Raw genomic sequence first — 20,384 nt, 5'->3', positions numbered from 1 at the left:
AGGCAATTTTATCAAAACGACAGTGCAGCAAACAGCAGTGAGTGACGCGTTGCTGGAATCAGGATCTATGCCACTGTATCATGCTGCTCTCCGATTCGGTGGCAAAAGCCCACGTTCATCTAACTTTAATCGATTTTCCTGCCCACTATAAATGTATATTACTCTGAATAAAGCTGATCTCCTTCATTACTCATCCTGGGCGGAAGTTGTGCACTTCCTCTCTCTGCGTTTCCCCTCCTCCCTCCAGATTTGGCTTTCCTCCTTAGCATGCAGGCTGTGAGTCAGCCCATTTACCTTGTGGTGGCAGAAGGCAGCCAGTGCCCAAGATATTTGTGTATTAGTAATGTCCTACTAGAGCCTTACATGGTGAAGGCACCCAGTAATAAGAGATGCACTACATTTAAAGCCGTCTTCCAGTTGGGGAAGACTCCTCTTTTGTCACCTTTCCTGGGTCCAGCGCTGGCTTTCTGCAGTGCTGACGTCCCGTCCATAGTGTTGCTGCCATTAATTTGGAGGAAGAGGGGTGTGAGACATGAATTAGGTAGGGTTTTCTCTGAATTTTCCGGCGATTCTTGGTTGGAATGGTGCAGCCAGGCTCTCATGGTTTGAGCAGCATCAGTTGACTGCAGGTTCCCTTTAGATACAAAATGTCTTTATTACTATTATCCATGTGTTTATGTCGTTTGGTGGAATTCCCATTAGTATTTCTCACCAGCCTTTCTCACTGTTCCTCTGTTTCAGACGAGTAAGGAAGATAAATTATCAACCCGAATCAAGAGTACGCTGGGAAACTACGATGAAATGAAGGATATGATAACTGACCCACCGTTATCACTTGGCATCTCAAAGCACGCTGTGCCCCCTCCTCCCCCATCAGAGGAGAAGTCCGGACAAGGCTTCTATGCGGACCAGAGGCACAGTGCTTCACACCAGAGCAGCAAATGGACTCCTGTGGGGCCGGCGCCAAGCACGTCTTCTCAGTTCCAGAAACGGTCCTCATCAAGTACCCAAGGGGGGCATAGCAGGAGCAGCAGTGGCAGCAGCAGTCAGAGGCATGATAGGGAGTCCTATAGCAGTAGCCGAAAAAAGGGGCAACACGGGTCAGATCACTCAAAGACCCGCTCCATCAGCCCGGCAAAGCAGTCTGCTTTAAATTCTAGTCATTCCCGTCCTCATGGGATTGATCACCACAGCAAAGATCGTCCACGCTCAAAATCTCCACGAGACCCCGATGCTAATTGGGACTCCCCTTCTCGAGCACCATCGTTCTCAAGTGGACAGCACTCCACACAAGCATTTCCACCATCTTTAATGTCCAAGTCTAGCTCAATGTTGCAGAAACCTACAGCTTATGTACGGCCTATGGATGGGCCTGAATCTATGGAACCAAAATTATCCACTGAACACTGTAGCGGCCAGTCTCAAGGCAATAGCATGAGTGAACTGAAGTCCTCTAAAGCACACTTAACGAAACTGAAGATCCCTTCTCAGCCGCTAGATGTAAGTCACTTTTTCTATATTCTCACACCCACAGGGTATATTGGATTTTTTCAGGATTTAGGGGTTTCCTTATCTAAATTGAGATAAACTCAACCATTCAACTTGCATTATTTTTGTATTACAAGTTTTCAGACCCATTCAAATGGCTGGTAAAGAAAACAGCAGCACACAATACATGATATGTTTTATAAGCCTTTAGAAAGTAACTTGCTTTTAGCTGTTGATCAGTCTTTGCAAAGTTGTGAATTTTTCTAATTTACTTCCGTACTTTATCTTGTTTCCTTTTCTCCCAAAATCCATGTTGGAAGTGCTGTTTCAGCTGCCTTGTTCATTCACTTGGAGAAGCTGTTTTGTCTAGCAAACATCTACACTGCAGTGTGAGCTTCTCTGCTCCCTTCACCCACGCTCAGACACGGTGTACACACACTCTATGTCAGCGCAGTGTGAGCTTCTCTGCTCCCTTCACCCACGCTCAGACACGGTGTACACACACTCCATGTCAGCGCAGTGTGAGCTTCTCTGCTCCCTTCACCCACGCTCAGACACGGTGTACATACACTCCATGTCAGCGCAGTGTGAGCTTCTCTGCTCTCTTCACCCACGCTCAGACACGGTGTACACACACTCCATGTCAGCGCACTGTGAGCTTCTCTGCTCCCTTCACCCACGCTCAGACACGGTGTACATACACTCCATGTCAGCGCAGTGTGAGCTTCTCTGCTCTCTTCACCCACGCTCAGACACGGTGTACACACACTCCATGTCAGCGCACTGTGAGCTTCTCTGCTCCCTTCACCCACGCTCAGACACGGTGTACACACACTCCATGTCAGCGCAGTGTGAGCTTCTCTGCTCCCTTCACCCACGCTCAGACACGGTGTACATACACTCCATGTCAGCGCAGTGTGAGCTTCTCTGCTCTCTTCACCCACGCTCAGACACGGTGTACACACACTCCATGTCAGCGCACTGTGAGCTTCTCTGCTCCCTTCACCCACGCTCAGACACGGTGTACACACACTCCATGTCAGCGCAGTGTGAGCTTCTCTGCTCCCTTCACCCACGCTCAGACACGGTGTACATACACTCCATGTCAGCGCAGTGTGAGCTTCTCTGCTCTCTTCACCCACGCTCAGACACGGTGTACACACACTCCATGTCAGCGCACTGTGAGCTTCTCTGCTCCCTTCACCCACGCTCAGACACGGTGTACACACACTCCATGTCAGCGCAGTGTGAGCTTCTCTGCTCCCTTCACCCACGCTCAGACACGGTGTACACACACTCCATGTCAGCGCAGTGTGAGCTTCTCTGCTCCCTTCACCCACGCTCAGACACGGTGTACACACACTCCATGTCAGCGCAGTGTGAGCTTCTCTGCTCCCTTCACCCACGCTCAGACACGGTGTACATACACTCCATGTCAGCGCAGTGTGAGCTTCTCTGCTCTCTTCACCCACGCTCAGACACGGTGTACACACACTCCATGTCAGCGCACTGTGAGCTTCTCTGCTCCCTTCACCCACGCTCAGACACGGTGTACACACACTCCATGTCAGCGCAGTTTGAGCTTCTCTGCTCCCTTCACCCACGCTCAGACACGGTGTACACACACTCCATGACAGCGCAGTGTGAGCTTCTCTGCTCCCTTCACCCACGCTCAGACACGGTGTACACACACTCCATGTCAGCGCAGTGTCAGCTTCTCTGCTCCCTTCACCCACGCTCAGACACGGTGTACACACACTCCATGTCAGCGCAGTGTGAGCTTCTCTGCTCCCTTCACCCACGCTCAGACACGGTGTACACACACTCCATGTCAGCGCAGTGTGAGCTTCTCTGCTCTCTTCACCCACGCTCAGACACGGTGTACACACACTCCATGTCAGCGCAGTGTGAGCTTCTCTGCTCCCTTCACCCACGCTCAGACACGGTGTACATACACTCCATGTCAGCGCAGTGTGAGCTTCTCTGCTCTCTTCACCCACGCTCAGACACGGTGTACACACACTCCATGTCAGCGCACTGTGAGCTTCTCTGCTCCCTTCACCCACGCTCAGACACGGTGTACACACACTCCATGTCAGCGCAGTGTGAGCTTCTCTGCTCCCTTCACCCACGCTCAGACACGGTGTACATACACTCCATGTCATCGCAGTGTGAGCTTCTCTGCTCTCTTCACCCACGCTCAGACACGGTGTACACACACTCCATGTCAGCGCACTGTGAGCTTCTCTGCTCCCTTCACCCACGCTCAGACACGGTGTACACACACTCCATGTCAGCGCAGTGTGAGCTTCTCTGCTCCCTTCACCCACGCTCAGACACGGTGTACACACACTCCATGTCAGCGCAGTGTGAGCTTCTCTGCTCCCTTCACCCACGCTCAGACACGGTGTACACACACTCCATGTCAGCGCAGTGTGAGCTTCTCTGCTCCCTTCACCCACGCTCAGACACGGTGTACATACACTCCATGTCAGCGCAGTGTGAGCTTCTCTGCTCCCTTCACCCACGCTCAGACACGGTGTACACACACTCCATGTCAGCGCAGTGTGAGCTTCTCTGCTCCCTTCACCCACGCTCAGACACAGTGTACACACACTCCATGTCAGCGCAGTGTGAGCTTCTCTGCTCTCTTCACCCACGCTCAGACACGGTGTACACACACTCCATGTCAGCGCAGTGTGAGCTTCTCTGCTCCCTTCACCCACGCTCAGACACGGTGTACACACACTCCATGACAGCGCAGTGTGCAGGGGAGCGCGCACACTAGTACAAATATTTTTATTAGCCCTGTAGTTTATAATAGCTTTTCTAAGTATTTGAACATGGCAGTTGAAACAGTCCTTGGAGTGTGGAAGGAAAGGAATCGATATAAGGTAATTGAGTTTATAACAAAGAATTCATAGCTTTGCAAATACTGGTCAGTAATTAACCTTCAGTCAGTTGCACCAACATACCTACACTATATTAGTTGTGACGTGTAGTCTACCCCAAATCCCTGAGTAGGTAGGGCTGCCCAAACTAGGAAGCTACTGAAGCGGACTATTATCATCCTATGTCTGGGTCCTCAATTGTTTAGTCTCGAACAGCACTTTTAACATACGGTATATAATAACACAGGATGGAGTAAGATCAATTTCCCCTCCACCAAGCCTCTCCCATTCCCCAAGGGAAAAAAAATTAAAATGGCCTATCTACCAATATCTAGTCTCAGTATCCATACATTGCAAGATGAGGACAGACCAGTGTTTATAAAGTGAAGCTGGCACGGGTGCAAATTGCCAATGAATAGCAACCCACACATCATCCATGATTGGGTGAATGCTGTGGCTTATAGATGCACACGGATTTTTATTATTATACATTTTTATAGCGCCATTTATTCCATGGCGCTTTACATGTGAATACGGGGCAAATATAGACAAATACATTAAACATGAGCAGATAACAAGGCACACGAGTACATAAGGAGGGAGGACCCTGCCTGCGAGGGCTCACAGTCTGCAGGGGGTGGGTGAGGATACACTAGGAGAGGGAAGAGCTGGCTGTACGGCTGTTCAGTAGGTTGAGGATCACTGCAGGCTGTAGGCTTGTCGGAAGAGATGAGTCTTCAGGTTCTTTTTGAATGTTTCTATGGTAGGCGCAAGTCTGATGTGTTGGGGTAGAGAGTTCCAGAGTATGGGGGAAGCACGGGAGAAGTCTTGGATGCGGTTATGGGAAGAAGAGATGAGAGGGGAGTAGAGAAGGAGGTCTTGGGAGGATCGGAGGTCGCGTGTAGGTAGGTACCGGGAGACCATGTCACAGATGTATGGAGGAGACAGGTTGTGGATGGCTTTGTATGTCAGTGTGAGGGTTTTGAACTGGAGTCTCTGGGCGATAGGAAGCCAGTGAAGGGCTTGACACAGGGGAGAGGCTGGGGAATAGCGGGGGGACAGGTGGATTAGTCGGGCAGCAGAGTGTAGGATGGATTGGAGTGGTGCCAGAGTGCTAGAGGGGAGTCCAGAGAGTAGGAGGTTGCAGTAGTCGAGGCGGGAGATGATAAGGGCATGCACTAGCGTTTTTGCAGTGTTGCGGTCAAGGAAAGCACGGATCCGGGAAATATTTTTGAGTTTGAGACGACAGGAGGAGGCAAGGGCTTGGATATGTGGCTTGAAAGAGAGGGCAGAGTCGAGGATCACCCCGAGGCACCGGGCGTGTGGGACTGGGGATAGTGAGCAGCCATTGACATTGATGGATAGGTCTGGTGGAGGGGTAGAGTGAGATGGGGGAAAGATGATGAATTCTGTTTTGTCCATGTTCAGTTGTAGAAAGCGAGCAGAAAAGAAGGCTGAAATGGCAGACAGACAGTGCGGGATTTTGGTAAGCAAGGAGGAGAGGTCAGGTCCGGAGAGGTAGATCTGCGTGTCGTCAGCGTAGAGATGGTACTGCATACCGTGGGATTCTATGAGCTGTCCCAGGCCGAAAGTGTAGATGGAGAAGAGTAGGGGTCCTAGAACAGAGCCTTGAGGAACACCGACTGACAAGGGGCGAAGTGAGGAGGTGGTGTGGGGGAGGGAGACACTGAATGTTCGGTCTGTCAGATATGACGAGATCCAGGAAAGGGCCAAGTCTGTGATGCCAAGGGATGAGAGGATTTGTAGCAAAAGGGAGTGATCTACAGTGTCAAAGGCAGAAGACAAGTCCAGGAGAAGGACTTGTCGCTTGCTCCTGGCAGTTAGTAGGTCATTGGTGACTTTAGTTAGGGCAGTTTCAGTTGAGTGATGGGAACGGAAGCCTGATTGTAACCGATCAAAGAGGGAGCAGGAGGAGAAGTGGGAGGACAGTTCAAGATGGACGTGTTGCTCCAGCAATTTGGAGGCATAAGGGAGAAGAGATATCGGGCGATAGCTAGACACAGAGGATGGGTTGAGGGAGGGCTTTTTGAGGATGGGTGTGATCTTGGCATGCTTGAAGGATGAGGGAAAGACACCTGTTGTGAGTGAGAGGTTGAAGAGGTGCTTTAGGGTTGGGATGAAGACCGTGGAAAGGTTAGGGATGAGGTGGGATGGGAGCGGGTCAAGCTTATAAGCGGGATAAGGCTTATATAGCACCCCAGTCACACAGCTACGTGTAGTGCACATGCAGTCTTACATATGCTAACCCCTATACGATTAGATCAGGTAGGCTGCCCAGCACCATGTAAGTGCACCTCATAGGGACAGAGTCTACAGGGACTGCATCGTACACAAGAAAAAATACATGAGGTATTAGTTGATGTTTTGAACAAAATACTCAAGCTTGCAACCCACAGGTCCTAATTTGTTGGAAGTCCTTACACTAAAATTAAAAGTTTATCACTGAATGCGACATCAAATCCCAGCAAAAAATCAAAAAGTAAATATGCCGTTAAGACACAAAGTGGATGCAAACTGCTGCCACTAGATAGATAATGTCACCGATAAAAAGGCCATACCTTCCTATAGCTGGTCACCATACACAGTGCAGGATGCAGACAGGCCCCAGTGTTCACACTGCGTTACAGCAGCCCGTTCAACACATACGTTAAACGGGCTGCTGTAGTGACGGACCCGGAAACGCTGCAGCCCGCGTCTCAGGGTCCGTCACTCAATGACGGCACATGGCTAGCGCACGCCCATTGTGGGCGTACGCTAGCGATGCGTCAGACATTGGAGTTAAATGGACCTGTCCTGCCTCCACCTTATATAACTGGAGCCCATCATCCATAGGACGGATGAGAGGTTGTTCATCAGTGGTTTACACCTGTCCTGCCTCCACCTTATATAACTGGAGCCTATCATCCATAGGACGGATGAGAGGTTGTTCATCAGTGGTTTACACCTGTCCTGCCTCCACCTTATATAACTGGGGCCTATCATCCATAGGACGGGTGAGGGGTTATTCATAAGTTTACACCTGTGCTGCCTCCACCTTATATCACTGGGGCCTATCATCCATAGGACGGGTGAGGGGTTGTTCATCAGTAGTTGACACCTGTCCTGCCTCCACCTTATATAACTGGGGCCTATCATCCATAGGAGGGTGAGGGGTTATTCATAAGTTTACACCTGTGCTGCCTCCACCTTATATCACTGGGGCCCATCATCCATAGGACGGGTGAGGGGTTATTCATAAGTTTACACCTGTGCTGCCTCCACCTTATATCACTGGGGCCCATCATCCATAGGACGGGTGAGGGGTTGTTCATCAGTGGTTTACACCTGTCTGCCTCCACCTTATATCACTGGGGGCTGTCTGTCTGTGGTGACCAGCTATAGGAAGGTATCGTCTTTTTCTGTGATGTTATCTCTCTAGTGGTACTCTATCGTGCCAAAGCATGTCAATATGAATAGCAAAATGGCTTTAGAACATTAGAAAAAATATTTGTGAGACACTTTGCACAGAATTTGGCTAAATAGTGTGAACCCATCAACCATCGTCAAGGTGGTCTCATTAATCTGATGGGTCCCTGACCTCCCTGTCCAAATGTGAACAGTTACCGAAGGCTAATGTCTGTATGCATGGGTGAATGTGGCCACCTCTGTCAGTAAAGCCTACATATATGGGTTGGCCGGAACCAAATGTGATTAGATGGTGAAGAGAGGAGTGCTCAGTCAGTAAGCTAACATAGAAATGACAGAATAACGACTGGCACATCCAAACAAGTGTGAATAGGTGCATACCAGGAGCAGCTACCTCCATATGCTATAATTTGGTTCCGGCCAACCCATATGTAGGCTTTACTGAGAGAGGTGTCCACATTCACCCAAGCATGCAGACATTAGCCTCAGGTAAATGTTCACATTTGGACAGGGAGGTCAGGGACCCATCAGATTAATGAGGCCACCTTGACGATGGTTGATGGGCTCTCACTATTTGGCCAAATTTTGTGCAAAGCGTCTCAAAAATATTTTTCCTAATGTTCAAAAGCCATTTTGGTATTCATATTTCATGTATTTCATATTAGACAATGCTTTGGCACGATAGTGCAACCTTTTTGTTGTATATTGTAGATGGAGGTAGCTGCTCCTGGTATGCACCTATTCACACTAGTCTGGATGTGCCAGTCGTTTTTCTGTTGTCTCTCTAGTGGCAGCAGGTTGCATCCAGTTTGTATCTCACAGGGGTATTCCGCTCTGTCATTACCTGCCTGCATGCAGTTGGCAGGATTACAGAAAACACTTTATCCATAATCCCTATAGGAGTTCTGGAATCTCCCAGTGAATCGCTCCTGAGGACTAGCTGCAGCGGCGCTCATTGTGCTCAGCTTTGTGCCTTGGACAGCTTCGTGTGATCTGGCGACTTCCAGACTTTTCTGTTTATGTGAAGGATTTTCCACAAAGACTGATGTAGGGATCCTCCAGGTTTGAGGAGCGACAATTACCGTACCTTGCTTCTTGCTGACTTTCCATACCTAGCATGTGGGCAGAAAGTGAAGTCTAGGTTTGAGTGCTAGCCACACACTTATTGTCTCCAGCTGCCCATCTCCTCATTAAATAGGGACCAGTCCTAATGGCCAAACTAGCTGCGAACCCTGATACTTTTTGCTTACTCCATGTGTAATGTTCAAAATCCAATATGTTCTGCATCTTTATGGTCTGCATTCCTGATTTACGTAAGAAACCTTTTAGATCCTTTTAGTCTTCCTTTAGTTTGGGGTTTAACCTTTAGGGCTTGTGCACATTGTGTGTTTTCGGTCACAGTGCGAGCCTACAAAACATAGGTCACACTCGGACCAATGTTATTCTATGGGGCCGTGCACCTGCCCACCCCCCTTTTTTCCATCAGATAGAACCAGTCCAAGGAAAAATCGAATGGAGAAAATGAAGAATTTTTTTGTATCTATCTTCTCATCCGATAGAATCTGATCAGAGTGATCAGTGTGTGATTTGTATAATTGATGAGATTTTTTTTGGATGAGAGAATATATGCTTGTGTGACCCCAGCCTTAAAGGGAAGCGGGCCATACTGTGTAAAACACGGTGCCTTCCTGGCCAGATCTTCTATCTATAACTTCTCTGAAATGACACCTCTGGTTGTGCTCTGATTCACCTCGATTTGGGCAGCGTCCATCAAGTGGCAGGTTCCTTGTAAAGTAGCGGTCCATTGGTCCTTTTTACCAAACCATCCATGACTGAGTAGTCCAGAAAGCATTATTACTGTCTGGAAGTGAGCAGTTTAGCTAGCACAGCCCCATAGATCTGATCACCACAGGGTTATTTGCACAGAGCTGGCCAAAGGTCGCAGGGCCATTGTGCACGTCACTGTCACAAAGTTTCCCCTCGATATTACTCATGGTGAATCACCTCGACGTGAGCGAATAATGCTTGTGATAGAGGGAATATTCTCTTTGTACGCTGCATTCCCAGTAGCCCAGTGTAAATGTAAAGCTTTGTTTTAGGTGGCCTTCTCTGTTCCTTACAAGAGACCCCAGCAATGACCCAAAAAAACAGATATTAGCACTGTCCATTTCCTAGGTGAGGAATTTCAGCATCTGTGACTTTTGTGTTTCAGGCCTCGGCTTCTGGTGATGTCAGCTGTGTGGATGAAATCCTAAAAGTAAGTGTTTTGTTTTTTTTTAAAAGGGGTTATATGGGTTTTCTGTCCAGTGGCCATAAGTGCTTATTACATGGCCGGTGACTATCCACAGGCTGAGCTGTGATTGGCTCTGGTAGTCATGTGAAATACTGGGCCGCAGTGCTACAAAGGTTGTTTTTATTAGGTTTTTAATATAAATTTCTAGACTGGTCTCCAGGTCAAATGTGGCTTCAGGAGAGCAAAAACTGGACATGCTTGACTGGTGACCGGTCAGGAATTGGGTTGTGCCTTTTCAAAGGTTTTTCCCGCCACCCCCCAAAGGCTAAAAAACAAACAAACTTGCCCTTTTCTTCACCTTTTGTCTTCCTACATTGGTAATATTGTGTCCATTCCAGGAGCCTGAAGTGAGTGCCCCCTGCTGAACTGATGAATGCCCCGCTGGCTGTCTTCTTAAAGGGGTTTGCTTTCAGGAGACAACAATTTAATGGCTTACAGCCTTTCAGTTTCTACTTTGTCACTTATTCCTTTAAAAGAAAAAACAAAAGCCCCCACCTATTTAGTGCTGAGTAGGGGAGGAGGGGTTGCAGCTGCATGCCCCAAAGCAATTCCAAGTAATCCCAAAGTGTACAGGCTAGTCCTGGCAGCCATCTCTGCTGGCTCCGCACAGTGTTGGCTTCCTGCTGTGTTCTTGGAGCCAAGGTCTCCACACTTGGTTTCTCTTTCGGTGCCATCTTTGAAGTGACATCTTAGTTTCTATCACTCATCACTAGATGTCTTCCAGGAGGCTGTAGTCATCTTTTCTGCTGTCTCTTGCAGATGACATCATCTCGGCAAATCTCCAGTGCTATATGTCACCTTTCCAGTCCTGTAGGTTCTAGGAAATTCCCCATGGCATTTTATATCCTCTCTCCAGATTTCGGGCAAGAGGAATTTCAGAGTTCTAACCAGAAAATGCGCCATTCAAAGCTTCTATTTTGCATTGTCAATGATAAGTTTACTTTAAGACCAAAACATTTCTATATTACTTTGCTCCAAGAATTAAACTTATGCACCAAATTAGAAGGGACGTACATTGTGTCGTATCCCAAAGCTTAATGAGTCTGTGCACAGAGGTGCCATCGTCTTCTTGTAGTCGGATGTGTTCTTTCCACATTTCTAGAGCAATGGTGTAAGACGGAAAGCAGGATCATTATACCATGTATAAATATTGTACTATTACTGCTTGGATTTTTTTTCTATAACCTATCTTCTCCTTTGATTATAGGAGATGACCCACTCTTGGCCTCCTCCTCTGACTGCAATTCATACCCCATGCAAAACTGAGCCTTCAAAATTTCCATTCCCTACAAAGGTTTGTTCTCATATGACTGTCTTTTGCTCCTGTGTGTTTTATGGATCCTTCACAGAGCAGCAAGTCAACAACTGGGACCCAAATTGAGGAATTTTTATTCCAGACTGGACACTTTTATCCCCATTATAAAATGGCTCAGCAGGTTGGACCCCTGACCACTGCAGCAATCCTTCTCTATGGGGCTGCTGGAAAAGTTGAATGCAGCGTTATTTGGCCCCATAGAACGTGAATGGAGCCGTGGCCGAGCATGTGTGAGCTACGCCAGAAGTCTTATTCCAGTCAGGTACTGGAGTGAGAGTTCTGATGTTTGGACCACCACAGCTCGTCATGAATTAGATGCGCTATGGTGCTATGCCTCCATTCCAACCAAACTCAACCCTTTGTGTTGTAGCTGGGAAAAAATGTCGTGAAAACACATAAAGCACAAAATTTGGGCACAACTCCAATTTGTGCCAAAATGTAGCCACTTTTCAACCCTTTTACAGCACTTTTTTTTGGTGTAAAAGCAAAGAATCTGGGGCTTTTGTGTTGAGTGATATGTATATCTTGGAAAGAGAGTAAAGAAAACAATGCAATATTCTAATTTTACAAATCTTATGTTTTTATATACATATTTTTTCTTTTTAGGAATCGCAGCAGTCAAGCTTTTCCACCTCTGATCAGAGTACGTATGTTCTACCTTTGATGGTTAACCCCTTCATGACCTGGGGTATTCTCGTTTTTCGCTCCCCTCCTTCCCAGAGCCATAAGTGTTTTTTTTTTTTTGTTAATTATTATTATTATTATTATTATTATTTTTCCGTCAATATGGCTATGTGAGGGCTTAGTGTTTGCGGGACGAACTGTACTTTTGAACGACATCATTGGTTTTACTAGAAAACGGAAAAAAAATTCCAATTTTCCGTTACCCTTAGCATCTCCATTTTTCGTGGGGTTTCTGAGGTTGCATGAGGGCTTATTTTTTGCGTGCCGAGTTGACGTTTTTAATGATACCATTGCAAAAAAAGTGCAATCCCACACTTGTTTTTTGATTTGCTTTTTTGCTAAGTTCACTAAATGCTAAAACTGACCTGCCATTATGATTCTCCAGGTCATTATGAGTTCATACGAGTTAAAAAAAAAAAAATTGCGCCATATTCTGATACCCGTAGCATCTCCATTTTTCGTGATCTGGGGCTGTGTGAGGGCTTATTTTTTGCGTGCTTAGCTGACGTTTTTATTGATTTTTTTTTTTTAAATTTTGTTTTGTTTTTTAGCTTTGCCATGCTTCAATAGCCTCCATGGGAGACTATTTGCTGGCACAACTCGATCGGCTCTGCTACATAGGAGTGAAGCTCAGATCGCTCCTGTGCAGTAGAATTGTTGCATTGCTATGAGCGCCGACCATAGCAATCCAGCATCAACAACCATAGAGGTCTCAAGGAGACCTCTGGTTGTTATGCCGACGCATCGCTGACCCCCGATCACTTGACGGGGGTCAGCGATGCGCGCATTTCCGGATGCACCGGAAGCGCTAGTTAAATGCCGCTGTCAGCGTTTGACATTGGCTTTTAACTAGTTAATAGCAGCGGGTGAATTGCAATTCCACCCGCAGCTATTGTGGGCACATGTCAGCTGTACAAAACAGCTGACATGTCCTGGCTTTGATGCGGGCTCACCGAAGGAGCCCACATCAAAGCAGGGGATCTGACCTCGGACGTACTATCCCGTCCGAGGTCAGAAAGGGGTAAAAGTAATGCTTCCCCAGAATATTATGCCAGAAGTGTGTTCTGACCATGTGCAGAGCTTATATGTATACAGTCACTGATTATGCTGACAGTTATCATGTTGTATTTAACAGAGCGATACAATGCATCAGCGAAAGCATCTAATGGCCATCCACCAAAATCGTAAGTTGCCTCTTCTTTAGGAGGCTTTGTGTACTAGTGATTGCCATGCTTCCTGTCTGTAACTGGAATAACCCCATCCTAAAGCCTAGGCTATTGTGATGGCTTGTGGTCTAGCACAGGATTATGCTGAGGTATAAATAGCATGCGGGGAGTTTTCCTAATACCACTAAGCCCTCTATCCTTACAGAACATCTCATGGTCTGCATTGTAACTATGTTTTGGCTCCATGATTTGTCCAAGAGTAGATCAGACCTCTTTAACCCCCTGACATTCTATGACTTGTATATCCGTCTGTCCGAGTGCGTGGAGTGTGCTCCGGAGCGAAGCATGCTCCTCTTAGGGTAGGTGCTGGCTGTATTATACAGCTGGCATCTGCCTCTAAAGGTACCTTCACACATAACGATATTGTTAACGATATCGTTGCTTTTTGTGACGTAGCAACGATATCGTTAATGAAATCGTTATGTGTGACAGCGACCAACGATCAGGCCCCTGCTGGGAGATCGTTGGTCGCTGAATAAAGTCCAGAACTTTATTTCGTCGCTGGACTCCTGCTGACATCGCTGGATCGGCGTGTGTGACACCGATCCAGCGATGTCTTCACTGGTAACCAGGGTAAACATCGGGTAACTAAGCGCAGGGCCGCGCTTAGTAACCCGATGTTTACCCTGGTTACCATCCTAAAAGTAAAAAAAAACAAACAGTACATACTTACCTACAGCCGTCTGTCCTCCAGCGCTGTGCTCTGCTCTCCTCCTGTACTGGCTGTGAGCGTCGGTCAGCCGGAAAGCAGAGCGGTGACGTCAGACAGTACAGGAAGAGTGCAGAGCACAGCGCTGGAGGATAGACGGCTGTAGGTAAGTGTGTACTGTTTGTTTTTTTTTACTTTTAGGATGGTAACCAGGGTAAACATCGGGTTACAAGCGCGGCCCTGCGCTTAGTTACCCGATGTTTACCCTGGTTACCGGCATCGTTGGTCGCTGGAGAGCGGTCTGTGTGACAGCTCTCCAGCGACCAAACAGCGACGCTGCAGCGATCCGGATCGTTGTCGGTATCGCTGCAGCGTCGCTTAATGTGAAGGTACCTTAACAGCAGCGATGAAAGCTAGCTCCAGATGCTGCTTTTTAACCCCTCAAGTATTGCTATTGTTTGCTGACCGAGCATTTAAGTTGCAGCGAGTTTGTTCGGCTGCTATGTTGGTATTATCCTGTCTAGTGTAGGGCTGAGCTTCACTGATGTGTCCTATTAAACGTAATACTGAAGTATTATATATAGAACAAGTGATCATCTGATTGCAGGGTCAGTAGTGGAATTGTTTGTTTTCTACCCCCCACACACACACAATATCTTTCTCCCATTTTTTCATTACATTATATGGTAAGTGAAGTCTGCCGTTCAAAGCTATAACTCGCGCTTTGTACAGCTATGTCAGCAGAAAATTGTAAAAAAAAAAAAAGTTAGAACTTTTGGAAGAGAAGAGGGCTACGGAAAAGAAAGCAACATCTAAAATAAAGCACAATGTGTCCGGCTTATTTATTTATTTTTTTATCAATACTGTCTAATTCTTAGACGGTGCAAAACGAATGGATGTAAAATGTGCCAAGTTTATCACGGTGGTTTGATGTTTGATAGAACTTGGTGGATCTTTAGATCGGATAGGCTAAGGTTATACCACCTATTAGTTGGCTTAGATTTCACCAAAATGTTCTTTTTGCTTGCCATACCAAACCGTTCCAATTAGCCACACCCCTTTTTTTTTTTACCAAGGTCACACCTACTTGTATAAGGACCACAAAATGCCTGAAGCGCGTAATAAATATGGGCTAAGTCATCAATGACTGTACAGAATGCAGTCTAACGCTTGGGCGCACAGATCTGAAAAATGCACAGTAAAAATCGTGTTTCTTTCATTTTTTATTTTAACTTTTTTTTCATTCTTCTAAAACCATGGGGTGTCTTAAACCCCTTATTTTACACTTGCATGGTGGCAGTATTTTCTCGGCTTAGTTTTGTGTTGATTAATTGCTTGCCTGTTTTCCAGCATGCTGAAGGAGGACTTAAAGCTGAGCAGCAGTGAAGATAGTGATGGAGATCAGGTACCTTTACCAGCAACCTCTCTTTTTCTTTCTCTTATTCTGCAGTGCTTTAAAGGGAATTTGTCACCAGATTTTTGCCACCTAATCTGAAAGCAGCATAATGTAGAGAGAGACTCTGATTTCAGCAGTTTATCACTTATTGGGCTGTTTAGTACATTTTTTTATAAAATCCCCTTTTATCAGCAGGAGATTATAATTAAAGAACTAGTAAACCTGGTGTCATGAGCTCCGTATAACCCTGATACCCTCACCTCTGATTGGCATCTTTCTGCCTATGCACAGTGCCATTAGGTGGAATGTGCTGGGCTATAGAGCTCAGCATTCAGAGAACTACTAGAACAGTAGCAGATAGACCAGTGATTTTATCAAAATGTCAGCATGCAGCTCAGTATACATTACTGGAATTGGGATATCAGCCCCTGCATTTTGCTGATCTCAGCTGAGGTAGCCAAATCCTGGTGACAGATTCCCTTTAAGAGGGGGTGTTTTATGTCCAGGTGTTATTCAACTAACACTGCATAGTATCTGTTACAATGGTATTCTATGAACACACAGGTTTGTACTTATTTGTGATTTTTACTGATTACTGTATAAACTCGCGTATAAGCTGAGTTTTCCAGCACATTTTTATGCTGAAAAAGCCCCCTCGGCTTATACTCGAGTCAGGGTCTAGAAGGGAAACTGGAGCAGCGAGTCACATGAGGCAGGAGCCTCCTGCTGCAGCGAACTATCGTGCCATCTGCTACAGAAAAATAATATTCACTGCGCTCACAGTGAATATTCTTTTCTTTTTAATAACGGGCACAGTAGTCGCAGCTGCCAGATTCCTGCTACTTAAGGGAATTCATTTTCCCTGCTCCCCACTTCCATGGAGAGCTGCAGGCATCGAAACAAGACGCTGCGAGGGACTGCAAGGAAGGAAAGTAGGATGTTTGTACTTTTTCATTTTGTTTTTCTGATGGGGGGGCCATGCATTCCAGGATGGGGATGAGGAGCCATGCATACCAGTATAGGGATGAGAGGGTCATGTATATCAGGATAGGGATGAGAGGGTCATGTATATCCGGATAGGGATTATTATTATTTATTTATATAGCACCATTAATTCCATGGTGCTGTACATGAGAAAGGGGTTACATACAGAGTTATACATATCGTTTACAGATAACAAATTTACAGTGACAGACTGGTACAGAGGGGAGAGGACCCTGTCCTTGCGGACTTACATTCTATGGGATGAGAGAGTCATGCATACCAGGATAGGGATGAGAGGGTCATGGATACCAGGATAGGGATGAGGGGGCCATGCATACCAGGATAGGGATGAGAGGGTCATGGATACCAGGATAGGGATGAGAGGGTCATGCATACCAGGATAGGGATGAGAGGGTCATGGATACCAGGATAGGGATGAGAGGGTCATGGATACCAGGATAGGGATGAGGGGGCCCATGCATACCAGGATAGGGATGAGAGGGTCATGGATACCAGGATAGGGATGAAAGGGTCATGGATACCAGGATAGGGATGAGGGGGCCATGCATACCAGGATAGGGATGAGAGGGTCATGGATACCAGGATAGGGATGAGAGGGTCATGGATACCAGGATAGGGATGAGACGGTCATGGATACCAGGATAGGGATGAGGGGGCCCATGCATACCAGGATAGGGATGAGAGGGTCATGCATACCAGGATAGGGATGAGAGGGTCATGCATACCAGGATGGGGATGAGGGGGCCATGCATACCAGGATACGGATGAGAGGGTCATGGATACCAGGATAGGGATGAGGGGGCCCATGCATACCAGGATAGGGATGAGAGGGTCATGCATACCAGGATGGGGATGAGGGGGCTATGCATACCAGGATAGGGATGAGGGGGCCATGTATACCAGGATAGGGATGAGAGGGTCATGGATACCAGGATAGGGATGAGGGGGCCCATGCATACCAGGATAGGGATGAGAGGGTCATGCATACCAGGATAGGGATGAGAGGGTCATGGATACCAGGGTAGCGATGAGGGGGCCATGCATACCCGGATAGGGATGAGAGGGTCATGCATATCATGATTTTGATGAGGGGGCCATGCATACCAGGATAGGGATGAGGGGGCCATGCATACCAGGATGGTTGGGGATGAGGGGGCCATGCATATCAGGATGGTTGGGGATGAGGGGGCCATGCATATCAGGATGGTTGGGGATGAGGGGGCCATGCATATCAGGATGGTTGGGGATGAGGGGGCCGTGCATATCATGATAGGGGTGAGGGGGCCATGCATACCAGGAAAGGGATAAGGGGGCATGCATACAAGGATGGGGATGAGGGGGCCATGCATACCAGGGAAGGGATGAGAGGGCCATGCATACCAGGAAAGGGATGAGGGGCATGCATACAAAGATGGGGATGAGGGGGCCAGGCATACCAGGGAAGGGATGAGGGGCCAAGCATACCAGGCTTATACTGGAGTTAATAAGTTTTTCCCAGTTTTTTTGTGGTAAATCTAGGTGCCTCGGCTTATACTGGGGTCGGCTTGTACTTGAGTATATACGGTAGGTTAAGTTTGGGCTGATTTTTCTAGTTTGGCTGACCAGAAGTCCGACATTAAGGTTCCTCAAAGGGGTTATCCTCCTTTAGAAAACGTTATGCCATGTGCCGTGATTGTTTGAAAAAATTGTCTTGCCCTCCGTGGGTCCATCGTTGGCTCCATGCTGCTACTACGATCTCTGCTGCTTAGCTGAGGCGTCATCGTGAATGCAGAGCTGACGCTGGACCTTGGCAGGGTAAGTAGTACTCCATTTATGTTTTTATAACGATCGCATCAGATCATAGAATCATAGAATGGTAGAGTTGGAAGGGACCTCCTGGGTCATCTGGTCCAACCCCCTGCTGAAAGCTAAATCATCCCAGACAGTTGTCTGTCCAGCCTCTGTTTGAAGACTTCCATTGAAGGAGAACTCGCCACCTCTCGTGACAGCTTGTTCCACTCATTGATCACCCTCACTGTCAAAAAGTTTTTTCTAATATCTAATCTGTCTCCTCCCATTCAGATGACATAACATTTTCTAAAAGAGGACAGCCCCTTTAAGAATTTAACACACTATTTGTAGCCATTGGCACTGAACAGGGAACCCCAGTGTTACTTAGGATACTTTATTGATTGGCTATTTCAAAAACGATTTTCTGAACCCATCTGATAAATAGAATTGTAGGTTATCCTAGTGGCCTTATAAAGAATCTAGCTATATTTTGTGGCTTTTCATTGCCCTGATTACCTGTCTTGGTACCTGTGACGTGTAGATTGCATCTTACGATTTCTCTGCTCGGTTGTGACATAAATAATTACATGTACTGCAGTAACTCCACCTAGAGACACGTGACCATCATCGTGCCGGACTGCTGCTCATTTCATTATGTATACTTATTTCTGTATAATGAAAACCTTCACGAGGCCGGGCACATAGCTGCGTTATGTGCTTGCCCACTCGGCTGCCCAGCAATGGGCAGTGCTATTTAGACATGGCTGGTTTGATCCTAGCACTGCTGTGATTTCATGTTGGTTCTTTATTTTCAGGACTGTGATAAGACTGTACCAACCAACACACCAGGAAGGTAAGTGTGAAGAATTGGGGATTAATTCTGGGAATGATTTCCATGAAGTGCTTTTATTTAAAGTACTTTATCACATATATTCACCTTTTTACAGCATGTACATATAGGTTCGTCAGGGTATGGTGTTGAAAAAAATCTTACTGCAATAGCCTATATTGAAATGAGTAAGAACCCAGGAGTAAAGGTTGACACTATGAGTAATATACACCAGGTAGCCACAGGGAAGTGCACATGGGGATATATGGGTATAATTTGCCGTCTTATTAACTGGATGACAAACCAGTTCTATAATATCTCCAAAGTGGCTGCCAGTTTCCTGTCCCCAGGAGGGAGAGAAGCTCTGGATTGTAAACTGCAGCTATAGCAGGCGATATACTGAGAAGGCTTGGCTGCCCCAGGATCTGCTGGCCTGTACCCATGGTTTTTTATTTTTTTGGAATGGATCCCTATATAAGGGAGAGAGGCCATATTTTTGTTCTCCATTTGCGCTAGGGACTGTGATGTGACTTTAAATAATCTCTGGGACAGTTGTGCAGTTCTCTTAATATAAAGAAAAGAGCATTAACTTACCGTACATGTGTAATGTTATGTTACAACTAAGAAAAGCATGAACATTCCCATACGATTTTTTTTATTCTGTCTTTTTTTCAGTAACTCTGAGCCCTCACAGCCCAATAGCGAAGGAGCGGAGAACTCCAGGGACGATTCAAGCAGTCACAGTGGATCAGAGAGCAGCTCCGGATCAGATTCCGAAAGTGAAAGCAGCTCCAGTGATAGCGAGGCTAATGAACCCTCCCGCAGTGCCTCTCCAGAGGTAAAAATCAACACTATGGACCTGTGTGTGTGTATATAGGTAGAGATATAGATCGATCTATCTCATCTATATCAAATTCAAAGAAGCTTTATTGGCAGGACTAAATACACTTTAGTTTTGCCTAAGCATGTGTTCGGTAGAGAATAGGGACTGTGGGAGCGATGGATGGGGTACAGGGTGGGGATAAGGAAGTCCATGGCATATCATGGTTGTCTTTCTCGCAATCTATGGCACGCGCTCACATACTGCGCTGCTATCTCCACTGGGCTCTCTTCTTCACCCAACAGGATATTTCATGGAACTGAAATCCGGGAAGAGAGTGGACAGTCTCCTGAAGTGACTGTCCCTCACTGCTGAGTATTTGGTGCAGTGTAGCAGGAAGTGGGTCTCATCCTCCAGGTCACAGTGTAGGCACAGCCTATCTTCTCTGGGCTTGTAGCTCTGTCTGTGTTGGTGTCTATATCTCTATCTATATATATTATCTATCTCTATCAGTGCAATACCACAAATGATTATAGATTTATCCCACTCAAAGAAATTCGGCCCTGCATAAGTCTATAGCTTAATTGTAAAG

General features: G+C 46.7%; 1 protein-coding gene across 2 annotated transcripts in view; it reads left to right on the top strand.

Annotated features, from left to right (window-relative positions):
* Nucleotides 1-20,384, top strand: part of AFF4 (ALF transcription elongation factor 4) — a 100,075-nt gene that overhangs the window by 57,962 nt on the left and 21,729 nt on the right. For both annotated transcript variants that reach the window (XM_069764022.1, XM_069764021.1), the window contains 8 exons: nucleotides 742-1,500; nucleotides 10,018-10,062; nucleotides 11,306-11,392; nucleotides 12,020-12,056; nucleotides 13,233-13,281; nucleotides 15,323-15,377; nucleotides 18,959-18,996; nucleotides 19,648-19,810. In XM_069764022.1, coding sequence (XP_069620123.1) covers nucleotides 802-1,500; nucleotides 10,018-10,062; nucleotides 11,306-11,392; nucleotides 12,020-12,056; nucleotides 13,233-13,281; nucleotides 15,323-15,377; nucleotides 18,959-18,996; nucleotides 19,648-19,810 — 1,173 coding nt within the window. In that variant the 5' untranslated portion in view covers nucleotides 742-801. The remainder of the gene's footprint in view (nucleotides 1-741; nucleotides 1,501-10,017; nucleotides 10,063-11,305; nucleotides 11,393-12,019; nucleotides 12,057-13,232; nucleotides 13,282-15,322; nucleotides 15,378-18,958; nucleotides 18,997-19,647; nucleotides 19,811-20,384) is intronic.

The sequence above is a fragment of the Ranitomeya imitator genome, chromosome 4 (genome assembly GCF_032444005.1).
Source record: "Ranitomeya imitator isolate aRanImi1 chromosome 4, aRanImi1.pri, whole genome shotgun sequence".
In the NCBI taxonomy this organism is placed as follows: Eukaryota; Metazoa; Chordata; class Amphibia; order Anura; family Dendrobatidae; genus Ranitomeya; species Ranitomeya imitator.
Note: the sequence above shows the minus strand (reverse complement) of the source record. Positions and strands in the feature narration are given on the sequence as shown.